The sequence below is a fragment of the Tenrec ecaudatus genome, chromosome 6, assembly GCF_050624435.1.
Source record: "Tenrec ecaudatus isolate mTenEca1 chromosome 6, mTenEca1.hap1, whole genome shotgun sequence".
Classification (NCBI taxonomy): Eukaryota; Metazoa; Chordata; class Mammalia; order Afrosoricida; family Tenrecidae; genus Tenrec; species Tenrec ecaudatus.
Window position 1 is genome coordinate 109,446,879 of NC_134535.1, and position 12,529 is coordinate 109,459,407.

At 43.8% G+C, this 12,529-nt stretch overlaps 1 protein-coding gene across 1 annotated transcript in view; it reads left to right on the forward strand.

Annotated features, from left to right (window-relative positions):
* Positions 1–12,529, forward strand: part of ST8SIA1 (ST8 alpha-N-acetyl-neuraminide alpha-2,8-sialyltransferase 1) — a 166,746-nt gene that overhangs the window by 68,092 nt on the left and 86,125 nt on the right. The window contains exon 2 of the mRNA XM_075552008.1: positions 9,638–9,782. Coding sequence (XP_075408123.1) covers positions 9,638–9,782 — 145 coding nt within the window. The remainder of the gene's footprint in view (positions 1–9,637; positions 9,783–12,529) is intronic.

Below are 12,529 nucleotides of genomic sequence, written 5' to 3' on the forward strand. Positions count from 1 at the left end.
TCGGCAAGCTTATTTTAAACACAGGGATTGTGTGAAAGCATTTGTGAACCTAAAGACTGTCATGGGTTTGAGGTCAAGTTTAATGAGAGCACTTATCTGTCTCAGGGTGCTGACGAAACACCATCTTAAGGCCTTCTACTGGTTCACATGTGTGCTTACCTTGCTCAGTTTGATCTGAGTCTCGCAGACCTGGATCCATTGGTTTCCACAGCTTTACCTCTGAACAGTGGATCCATGCACTCTGGCCTGAAACTTTACTGGCAGTAGAGGGAGGCATAATTACTGGGAAAGGACTTCTCCAGTCTGGCTAAAGCTTGGGGTTGGGGGACCCATTTTTCCAAGTTTTTATAACAACTAGGCCTTCAAGAAGGCGCCTGGGGGTAGTTTTTCCTCCCCTTGGGCCTGTGTCAGCCCACAGTGATGGAAGGCCTCTGGGGATTGGGCGTTGGCGTCTATAGCATGCTCTGTTACAAGGAAATGAGGTCCATATACAACTTCATGGGGACTTAAACACGTAGGGTATCGTGGGGCAATTCTGAGACGTAAGAGAGCTATTAGCAGAGCATCTTTCCAGTTCATCTGAGTCTCTTGCGTCAGTTTCATGAGGGTTAGTTTTAAGTGTTGGTTAATTCTCTCTACCTGCCCTGAGGGCTGACTGCTCCAGGCACAGTGGAGACCACAAGCTATACTTAAGGGTCAAGGTAATGCTTGGAGTCTGAAGAAGGAGGCTAGGACAGACGAGGGAACACCAAGTACAAACACTTTCCTGGCCTACCTTGTGGTAAACTGAGGGACTGATGAGGAGGTAATCCAGCCAACTCATCCGTGCCCATAATTATGGGTCTGGAAAACTGACTCTGGTGGAGGGAGACTATGACAGTTATGAGTTATAAATAAATCTTAATATACATTCTCATGACTGAACATGGTCCTTCCAATAAGCCCCCATAAAACAGAACTGTCATAGAGGAGCTATCATATAAGATGAATCATTTCTGTGTCTGGCTACTTCACAATGCCTAAAAGCTATCTGTAGATAAAAGCAATCAGAGTCTATAGCCAACCCACGGTAAAATGTATCAAACTGTAGGGAAATTGGGATCCTTGGCTGTGTATTCAGTAGCCCAACAAAATCGTACCCAGGATGTAAATAACCCGGTGTGTGGGCCCATCCATTATGGAGACAGAAGGGATAGCTGTTCTTAAGAAGCCTCTTGAGTGGTCTTGGCAATGACAAGATTAGCAATTGTTCAGTGACCTCACACTTCCAAATGCCTTTTGGCCAACGATTGGCAAAAGGAAAAACAAACAAGGGAACAAAAGACCCAAAGCCCCAATCAAAACAGAGCTGAACTCAAGAAATCAGGGCATTCCTCTGTACCCAGTTTATCTGTAAACTGGAGTAAGGATGCTTGGAGAATCTGAAAGGAGCTGACTAGCCGATAAATCCAGCCCCCAAGAACACGTGGACGGGGGCAGAGCAAGAGATTCCGTCTTTGGAATGAGTCAGCAGAGGGTCATGTGTTCAGCTCTCCTGAATCATGGGGGACACGTCAGGGGGTTGAGAGAAGGGCAAACATGGGGAGGAGTGGATGCCCTCCTCCAGAGAAACCATCAGATTAAACAGCAGGGGAAGGTGGGCAGCAGTTGAGGTCCCAAGGAAGAAGCAAGGATGGGTGCAATGTGCCAGAGAGGAAAATGAAGGCGGATGGGGGCACCCGGGAACAAAGTGCGGGGCTGACACAGGCAGCAGTCTTCAGAGGGCATCATAGAAAAGGAGGCTGTAAGGAGGTGGAAGTACACAGCATGGAAGCAGGAATCGCAGAGGAGAGTACAAAGGTAGCCCCTGGGGGGTGGTTGGGTGAAGGGTTCCAGCAGCCATCTCATCAGAGCACATGGCTGCCGACATTTACAGGTGGCCTTGGGCCAAGGAGGTCGCAAGTTCACTGCCATTCAGTCAGCTCTAACTCACAACACCTCCACAGGGCAAGGATGAGTGGGCCTGTGGACTTCCAGGTCCGCCGCCCTGTATGAGAGCAGCAGGGCCCATCTCCGTCCCCCAGAGGCCGGTTGATGCAAACTGCAGCCTTGCAGCCTGAGTCCCATCCTCAGAAAGGCCTGCACTGGGCCGTGAGAAGTCAAGTCCAGAACGAAGGAGTGAGCAACCAAAAGTGAGTCAGAGAGATTTGTCACCAGCTCCAGGGACAGGCAGGTTTTGTCCCGAGCCTGGCTTGCTTCAAAGGAACATTCTAGAGGTTTATCAGAGTATCACTCAAAATGTGACGTTTCTGGGTTGGTTTACTTTGGTTTTTGCAGGAATTCACGCCGAAGAAGCACTTTTCTACATCCCAATCTCTTTTATGAGGGAAAGGAAATGTTCAGGTATTGCAGTCTCAGAAAGTAGACACTATCTCTGGGACCCATGCAAGGCTGCGCGGGGACCGAACAAGAGTGGGGACTGGAGCTGGCCCCTTCAGGAGAGTTCGAAACCCATGCGAAAGGAGTCCTGGAACATGAACACGGACCCTGAGTGCGGAGCCAAGAGGGACCCACTGCCCTTGGGTCCTGCTTTTAGCCCATCCTACCCTACTTGTGGGGCATGGTTGGGGGTATTGCCACTCCCAGTGGCTACGTTCAGGTGCACCTGTGACTTTGACCTACACCTGGGTGACCGGAGTCTCCACATGCTCAGTTCTGGATTTTCCCATAGGTGCCCAGTGTGTGCCTGATTCCTCTCCAGCCTTTATTGTGGCACGGCCAGCTGCCGTTCGTATAACGTAGGCATTTGATGGAGACACTCCCTTATCTCTAATCTATCAACCTGTCACTTACAGAGAGATCCAAAGAATTTTTAACCAGGACTTTTGTCCAGAATCCCTATATTACCTAAATGTGACAAAAATAATGAGACATTAAATACAGTTTTAAACGTTACTTTGTTTAATTTTTTGAGTGTTAATATACCAAATATATTTATAGAGACACATTTTATATAATCTCAGCTCTGTTATCTTTTCTTTTCATATTATTTTAAATTAATGACACATAATACGGTGTTCTTTCTAAAATGATCTAGCAAACACATTTTTCCCATTACCATTCCCTTTAGCTGACAATTTATTCTCCCCTCAAGTCAGCAGTCCCTCATGTTTCTATGTAAAGTTCGCAGCATGCACAATGACTGTATGACTGCATTATTTCCATGAAGAAATACGCATTTAAGACTGTTGGCAGGTGCCATGGAGTCAGTTCTGACCCACAGTGCCTCTCCGCACAACAGAACAAAGCACTGTGTGCGGCCCTGGGCCACTCTTACAGCTTTTCCCAGGCTTGAGCCCATTGTTGCAGCCACTCATTGAGGACCTTCCTCTTTCTCACAACCCTCTACTTTACCTAGCATGAAGCCCATCTCCAGAGCCCGGTCTCTCCTGACAGCCTGTGCAAAGGATGGAAGATGAAGCCTCGCTTCCCTGGTCTCAGGGGAGCACTCCGGCTGTACTGCAGATCTGTCTGTACTCTACCCAAACAGTAGAACTTTGACACCTAAAATACATAAAGAACTTTTCACTCCTACTTTCAGAATATGAGTTTTAAATTCCGTTTACAATTTTGAGCAACAGCTCCTGATAGCACTCCCTGTTTGTGTTAACCTTAGCGATAACTGGCTTAGAGATGATGGTGAGTTGCTTGGCTGCACAATCGTATGTGATACACATGTTCAGGTGTGCCAGAAACCGCTTTCACTCTGATGACTATCTTTGAATAGTCAGCCTTCCAAAAGCTGAGTCCAAAGCTAAAGTTTGACAACAGATTTTGTCTGAACACTGAAATGGAGTTAAAAATCTCATTGCGCAAGAGTGTCAGGTATTGGAGTGGCAGCCTCCCAGTCTTCCTGTCTGGTGACCAGGTATTGACCATGGCATCTGAAGGAGACTTGGGAAGATTCTTCAGATACAGGACATTGTTCATTGAGTGGCCTGCTTTTCACTTTTCTTTGCTTGCCTGATTTCGCCAGAATTTCAGACTTCCTGACCCTTAGATGTAAGTAGCAGATCAATTCTCTTGGGAGTGAATTGTTTTGCATGGGTCTTATTAGGAGAGGGTGGAAAACCTGAAAGAGTTTAGCAAGAGGCTCCCAGTCACTTAAATGTTTAGCGTCATGATGCAGCTATGGCATTCTCAGTTATGACTGCTCCTGGAGCATGAATTCCAATAATACAAAGCATTTAAATTTTAATTCCAATACCCATCAAATCCTCAGCTGGACCTTAATGATCTGCAAAATTAAACTTGAATATGAAAATAGATTTCATTTTGCTTCTTGACCCATCTCATTCTGCTGCTTGCTGTAAAAGAGAAGCAGATAATAGCATCAGGGTAAAGCGTGGGGGAGTGGGGGAGACCAACATTCGCTGGCATTTCTAAAAGCTGGGCTATATCATTCTTTTCTCTAGGAGTACTCTGAGGGAAGGCGTCCCTAGGCGGTGCAAATGGTTAGGCGTTCAATTATTCGTGTAAAGGTTGCTGGTGCCAACCTACCTCGAGGTGCCTCAAGGTGTACATTGGCTCTTGTGGACTCGTTTTCATTTTCTTCAGCTTCAACTTGAACTTGAACTTGAAAATGAACACTTGATTCTTCAGCCAGACCCTGGGTCCTGGCCTGTTTCAGACTAATAAAATGGGATGTCTCCATCAATTCTTTCCACCGATGTAGTCGGTTTGATTCTTATGTATTCCATCTGGCGAGGCTGACAGGCATAGTCACTGCTTATGGTGTGGGGAAATGTGTTTCTAACAAACATGTTGTTGGTCTTCTATAGATTCATACTTTGTACATTTGACATTCTGATTGTCAATGGACGTTCGCAACTGTTGCTTCTCATTTTGAATTGTCCCACACTAGTAAATGACCGTCTCTACTTCTGTACTCTATCCTCAGTGAAATTTGAAGTTCATCTTCTATCACTATATCAGATAATTTTCTATTGATATTCATAAGGTTTCACAACATATATATATGTTGTGAAACCTTATGAATATCAATAGGAAGAAGGATCCAACTATATATATATCATCAACTATGTCATCATTGTCTAGAAGCTCTGCTGAAATTCATTCACCTTGGATGTCCCAACTTGCTTTTGAAATTCCAGTGGCATCACTTTCAGCACCATAACAATAACAAGCCACCAGAATATGACAAATGGTAATATGATTACTATGAATTTACTAGGGCCTACAGCCACTGTAAGCCTGTTTCCTCAGTTGTAAAGTGGAAGTATTAATAACTTTCAGGGGTTCTATAAGAATCAAAATATCTGTATCAGCAGATATATAATGTTAGTTTATAGTTAATTCCCGTTGAGTTGGACTCTGACTCATGTTGACCAAATACACAATGGAATGAATGCTACCAGTCCTGCTCCAGCCCCGTGATCAGTTGTGGATAAGGTTTTTGCTAGATGTCACCTCATCCATTGGCTGAGTTTGGTAGATAGATTGCCAGGACGTTTTCTTTAAACCATAGTAGTCTGAAAACTGCTGAAACCTGTTCTGTCTATAGCAACACACAAGTCCCCAGTGATGGACAGGTCTTCCCCATCTAAGGCAAAAACTCTGCCATTGAACCACCAATGTGACACCCAGAGGGATTACAGAGGCTCAAAAAATAACCATACCCACTTATTCTAAAATCTGCCTACTACTCTGTTTCATGATTACAGAGAACAGTGTTTAGGATGCTCATCTGACAAAATGCAGAGAGTTTACGATCACACTTTACAGTGATCAATTTTGCGTGGTGGGACTGCTAGACATTAAGGAGAGTGGAGGAGGAATGGAAAGAAAGGAGCAGCTGGTGAGAAATGGACCAATGCATTGGGAGGAGGAAGAGACACTGAGTCCAGACACTTTAATTCGATGAAGATTTTCTTCCTGAGCCCTCCTCCCCTGCACTCCTGTCCCCTGGCATTTGTGAAGGAGAGACGAACCAGTACGCCAAGAGCACAAGAGAAAACGCAGGGTGGCGGGAAAAACAGCTTCAGCCCAGGGATCTGGGTTAGGCTGGCCCCTGCCCTGCTCTCCTAGGCTGCTTAAGCTGCAGCCTCACGACTTGGCTTATTCCTTTCTGCAATCAGGTTTGGGCTGCATAATAATGACAGTGCTGCATATCGATCGAGTACTTTACTACATGTTCTGCCCGTATATTCTCAATGAATTTTCCTAAAATTGTTTCTGAGACCAGTAGTGAAAGACAGTAACTTTCCCAGTTCTTAGTAGGTAGCAAAGTCGAGATTTGAACCCAGGTACTTCCATTTTGTAGTTCCTGGGTAGTACAAATGGTTATCAAATTTAGCCACTAACCAAAAGGCTGGACCTCCCCATCCACTCAGAGGAGACTTGGAAGAAAGTTTCAGCAATCTATTAAAACAGAACTACAAGGAAGCAGCCATTGAAAACCCCAGGATTCATGGTTCTATGGTACAGCACAAGGTATCACCATAAATTGGAGTCAACTTAAGAGCAATTGGTTTTCTTCCTTTTTATTTCCTTTCCAGTTTCTCCTTCCAATTCCAAACATCGATTTCAGATGTATCAAGAGATGTTTAACAAAGCCTGACTGCCTGGCTCTCTCTCTTGGACGTTGTCAGTGCCTGTGTGTGGGAGATGCTCACAGTGGTGGTTTATGTCAACCCTTTTTCTTACTCATCTTTTTTTTCTTTTCTCATGTGAATGAATGGAATGGCTTCTGAAAGATGTTTAATTGTCGCTGTTGTTTGCTAGGGAGTGCATTCTGATTTATGGCGACTGAGATAGAGTTTATTGTGCCAACCTGGCCAATAAACACATGTGGGGTTAATTGAAGGGCAGAGAGCTAAATGGCTCAGTGACCCTCACCTTTCTAGTCCTTGGGTCACTTGCTTTCTGATGGTCGGACCAGGGTGCAGCTGCCTTGGCCAGTTCTGCTTCAGCTGGTAAGGTTCACTTCTTGCAAGACATCCCTGAGGAGAAGCTACATGGACCTACCCAAATACATTCCTGGGGACTTGAGTAGCCATGGGGAGACCCCTGCCGGTGCTGAGAGGCTTACATATTGACTGATTCGGCTTTACTCCTGCAGTTGGCATCATAGTGTCTGTTTTGTGAGGTGGAGGAGGACTTTGTGGATTGGTGTCAGACATATGGGTTAATGGATTAATGTTGGACTTGTGGGCTTGGGCAGCACTGGGTTGGGATGTTTTCTTGATGTGCACTTACCTTTTATATAAAAGTCTCTCTCATATATGAGTTTCTGTGGATTTGTTTCTCTATGTACCTAGACTAACACAGAGACCTCATGAGTGCAGCATATAATAATTGTATAGTGTTCCCAAGGCTGTAACTGTTTTGAGGCAGATTGCCAGATCTTTTTTTAAAATACCTTTGGGAAGGTATGAATGGCCATTTAACTCTTTGTGTCATGCAGGGACTCTAAGTTTTAATGAGTGGAGTGGAAAATACTATAGAGCAGTAGCAGGGCTTGCACTGGGGGGCAAGCAGAGGAATAGCCTGAAAGCTTGTCCAGAAGGTGAGGTGACCCAAACCCTGGGACAAGGGAACACAAGTGATCCAAATCGGTGGTGAGGAGGGTGTAGGAGGCCTGGTAGTGCATGATCAAGGGTAACGTAACCAAGAAGAATTACTGAAATCCAAATGAAGACTGAGCATGATAATGGGGCAAGAGGAAAGTCAAAGGAAATAGAGGAAAGAGCTAGGAGGCAAAGAGCTTTTATAGAGGTCTAAATAAAGACATGTACATATGTAAATATATTTCTATATGAGGATGGGGAAATAGATCTATGTGCATATATTTATAGGTTTAGTATTAAGGTAGCAGAAGGACATTGGGCCTCCACTCAAATACTCCCTCAATACAAGAATACTTTGTTCTGTTAACTGGCATTCTAAGATGCTCACTTTCCCGACACAATTGCTGAAGGCAAAGCGGGTGCATAAACAAATGTGAAGAAAGCTGATGGTTGCCCGGCTATCAAAAGAGATAGTGTCTGGAGTCTTAAAGGCTTGAGGATAAACAAGTGGCCATCTAGCTCAGAAGCAAGAAAGCCCACATGGAAGAAGCATACCAGCCTGTGCAATCATGAGGTTTTGAAGGGATCAGGTATCAGGCATCAGAAAAATAAATTTTATCATAGTGAATGAGGTGGGGAGTGCAGAGTGGAGACTCAAAGCCCATTTGTAGGCCACTGGACATCCCCTTACAGAAGGGTCTCAGGGAGGAGATGAGCCAGTCAGAGCAATGATGAAACATACAACTTTCCTCTAGTTCCTAAATGCTTCATCCTTCCCCACTATCATGATCCCAATTCTACCTTACAAATCTGGCTAGACCAGAGGGTGTACACTGGTACAGATAGGAACTGGAAATGCAGGGAACCCAGAACGGATGATCCCTTCAGGACCAGTGGCATGAGTGGCGATACTGGGAGGGTAGAGGAAGGGTGGGCTGAAAAGGGGGAACCGATGAGAAGGATCTATATGTGACCTCCTCCTTTGGGGACGGACAACAGAAAAGTGGGTAATGGGAGATCTTGGACAGGGCAAGATATGACAAAATAATAATTTATAAATTATCAAGGTTTCATGAGGGAGGAGGGAGCAAGGAGAGAGGGGAAAATGAACTGATGCCAGGGGCTTAGGTAGAGAGCAAATGTTTTAAGAATGATGAGAGCAATGAGTGTACAAATGTGCTTTACACAATTGATGTGTGTTTGGATTGTGATAAGAGCCCTAATAAAATATGGATTGTATGCGCCCCTAATAAAATGATTTTTTAAAAAGACAACCAGTGAAGATTAAAAAAGAAAAGAAAATGATGATGGCAATATATGTACAAACATGCCTGATATGATGGATGCATGTATGGATTGTGATAGCTGTATGAGGCCCCAATAAAATGATTATATACAAGAAGGGTGAGGTGACCCAAGAAATACAGGTGTTTTACAAAAGATGAGGGTAAGGAGAGATCTCAAAGCAAACACTTTTGATAGATAAGTCAGACCAACTGAGAGCCAGAAGGTCCGCAAGATCTAACAGCTAGAAAGCATGCAGTTTCGCTAGTGTCCGAAATCAGAACCCTCATTTCAAATAAGTGTCAGAGTAGTTGTTTCCATCTCTGTACCCGGTTTTGGAGAGTGCACCCTCTTTTGGACCCCTCTGTGCATTTCCTACAGCCTAGAGCTCCCATAAAGTCCCTCTTCACAAAACGTCACCTCCCGGATGTTAAGTCAGGTGAAACAGTACATTTAGGATGCAAGTGAGTGGCTCAGCAGTCTCCCCAATGAGCTATCCAAGTCTTTCCTACACCTGGATGTTGAACTGAGGCAGACATATGCGATCATAATCGTGATTCAGCTTCGTCTGAGGGCTGATGTGACTTTCTGAAACATCTTTCAGTATTGTGAAATGTTCTAGTCATGCCTCCTGAAGGCTGGAAGAGTGAATTAATAGTCATCCAGCCACGTTGGAGACATGATGTTTCAGGGAGCTGGCGCTGAGCAAAGGCTGCATGTCTCTGTGGGAATGACAAGGGAGTGAGCGCACTGCTCACTTAACCTGCTGTTCTTTTCTCTCCTAGGAAACAAATGGAAGACTGCTGTGACCCCGCCCATCTCTTCGCCATGACAAAAATGAATTCCCCCAGGGGGAAGAGCATGTGGTACGATGGGGAGTTTTTATACTCCTTCACCATTGACAATTCAACTTATTCTCTCTTCCCCCAGGTTAGTATAGCGTTTGTTGTCATTCAGAATCGCTTCTTATGTTTTTAATGTTGCATAGGAAAGGAATAATGATTGTGCTTGCCGTCCTCATCAGTGCTACTTTCTTCATTCCTTCCTTTGTAATTTTAAATGTTTTTCTTTGTGTGTATCTGTCATTTAAAATAAAAAGAAATCATACAATGTTTTGATGGAAGTAGGGTGCTTTAGAGTTCGTTTTCCTGGCCATTTGAGTTTAGTCACATGAGACTGATGCTAGCAAGCAAAAAAATGGTCAGAGGGTTATGGAATTCCAGTGTTGTGTGTTGGAATGTTTTCTTAAGATTGAGGTTTCTCTCAGGGAGAGGGGGGCCTGTGGCCAGAAGTCTGCTTCTTGCCCCTCTTGAAAATTAACCCTACTAAAACTACTGCAGTGAATCAGAGTGGTGAATATGGAGGAAATCATTCAACTGGATCACTTTTGAAGTGGTCTCAAACGAGCTTTGCGTACTTCATATTTTCCTTTCTTGGTCTCCTGAGCATTGAGATCAAATGTTGTATAATCTGTCTAGGCAGCAAGTAGGAAAAGACTAAATCTTTCTTCCAGATAGCCTAGTGAGGGAGCGGGGGCAATTGTCAGTGAAATTGCTACTAAAGAGAAAAGCAAGAACTTGATCTTGGCTCCCCAACCTTCTAACCACTTGGGGTTTGGCAAGATGACTACGCAGCAGTAGAAGCCAGTGTTAGTTAGAAAGTAGAATTGAACTGTTTGCATGGCTGGATGAAGAGCCAAAGAGTCTTTAAAGGAGAGGTCATAGACATCGGAGACACACGTTCTAGCAGAGCCAAAGTCATACTCTAGAAAATAGCCAATATTTGATGATTCATCCTCTGTTGTGGTCTAATTGAGTGGTGTTGGAGTATAATGATAATATTTTGAGTATTAAAAAGGAAATAGAAGGTGTAGTACATTGACAGCATCTATATGCTTTATCCTGCTTTGCCCTCGGAGATTCTGTAGTTTCAAAAAATTTTACCGAGTCATAAAACATGGGTTTGAATGTATCATCATCTCTTATTAACTAAATGCCTTAGGCTAGTGACTGAACTCTCCTGAGACTCACCTTTCTCACCTGACCTGTCCACCTCACAGAATTGCGGTAAGGATTAAATGAGGCAATACATATCAGCATACTGTGTAAAATATAAATAATTATCCCAATAATAGGTATTACTAATGTCCTGATTCATGTGCTATGTCTTCAGACTGAGGAATGGAGAATACAGTTGAGTTAATCAGCATGTTTAAAGCAAGAAGCGGAAATCACCCTAGGTATTTTGGTTAGAAACTTAAGTCACACAGGGACTTCAAACCCCAACCAAACCCACTGCTGTGGAATGATGCTAACTAGTAATGACCCTTTTGATGGAGTAGGATTTTCAAGCCTGTAAACCTTTCCCAAAGTGGACAGCCACATCTCTTTCATGGAAAGTGGCTGGTGGGTCCAAATTGCTGACTTTCTGATTGGCAGCTGAGCACTTTACTGACTGTGCTTAAGAGATGCTTGTAAGAGAGGAAAGTATAAGGAAATAGAGGAAAGAACTAGGAGGCAAAGGGCACTTATAGAGGTCTAAAGATAGGATGTACATATCTAAATATATTTATATATGACTATGGGGAAATAGATCTATGCACTTATATTTATAGGTTTAGTATTAAGGTAGCAGATGGACATTGGGCCTCTACTCAAGTACTCCCTCAATGCAAGAACACTTTGTTCTATTAAACTAGCATTCCATGATGCTCACCTTCCTGACACGATTGCTGAAGACAAAGCAGGTCCATAGCAAATGTGGTAAAGAAAGCTGATGGTGCCTGGCTATCAAAAGATATAGTATCTGGGGTCTTAAAGGCTTGAAGATAAACAAGTGGCTATCTAGGTGAGAAGCAACAAAGCCCACATGGAAGAAGCACATGAGGTGTGATCACAAGGTGTCAATGGGATCAGCTATCAGGCATCAAATAACCAAGAAAATCATATTATTGTGAATGAGGGTGACTGCAGAGTGGAGACCCAAAGCCTATCTGTAGGCAACTGGACATCCCCTTAGAGAAGGGTTGCAGGGAAGAGATGAGCCAGTCAGGGTGCAGTGTAGCACCGATGAAACATACAACTTTCCTCTAGTTCTTTAATGCTTCCTTCCCAATTCTACCTTACAAATCCGGCTAGACCAGAGGATGTACACTGGTACAGATCAGAGCTGGAAACACAGGGAATCCAGGACAGATAACCCCCCTCAGGACCAATAATCAGAGTAGTGATAGTAGGAGGGTAAGGTTAATTGGGGGATAAAAGAGGGACTGATCACAAGGATCTACATATAACACTCTCCCTGGGGGACAGACAACAGAAAGTGGGTGAAGGGAGACATCAGACAGTGTTACACATGGCATAATAATAATAATTTATAAATTATCATGAGCTCATGAGGGAGGGGGAAGCAGGGAGGAAGGGGAAAAAATGAGGAGCGGATACCAAGGGCTGAAGTAGAAAGCAATGTTTTGAGAATGAAAATGGAAACAAATGTACAAATGGTTTTGACACAATGGATGTATGTGTGGATTGTGATAAGAGTTGTTCTAGCCCCCAATAAAAAAGAGAGATCCTTATAGGGACTTACACACTTAAAAATCATTAGACAAGTGGAGAAGTTGGAGTTTAGAAGGAGCTCTTGGAATTATTGAGTACAATTGGTTATATAAATATGTA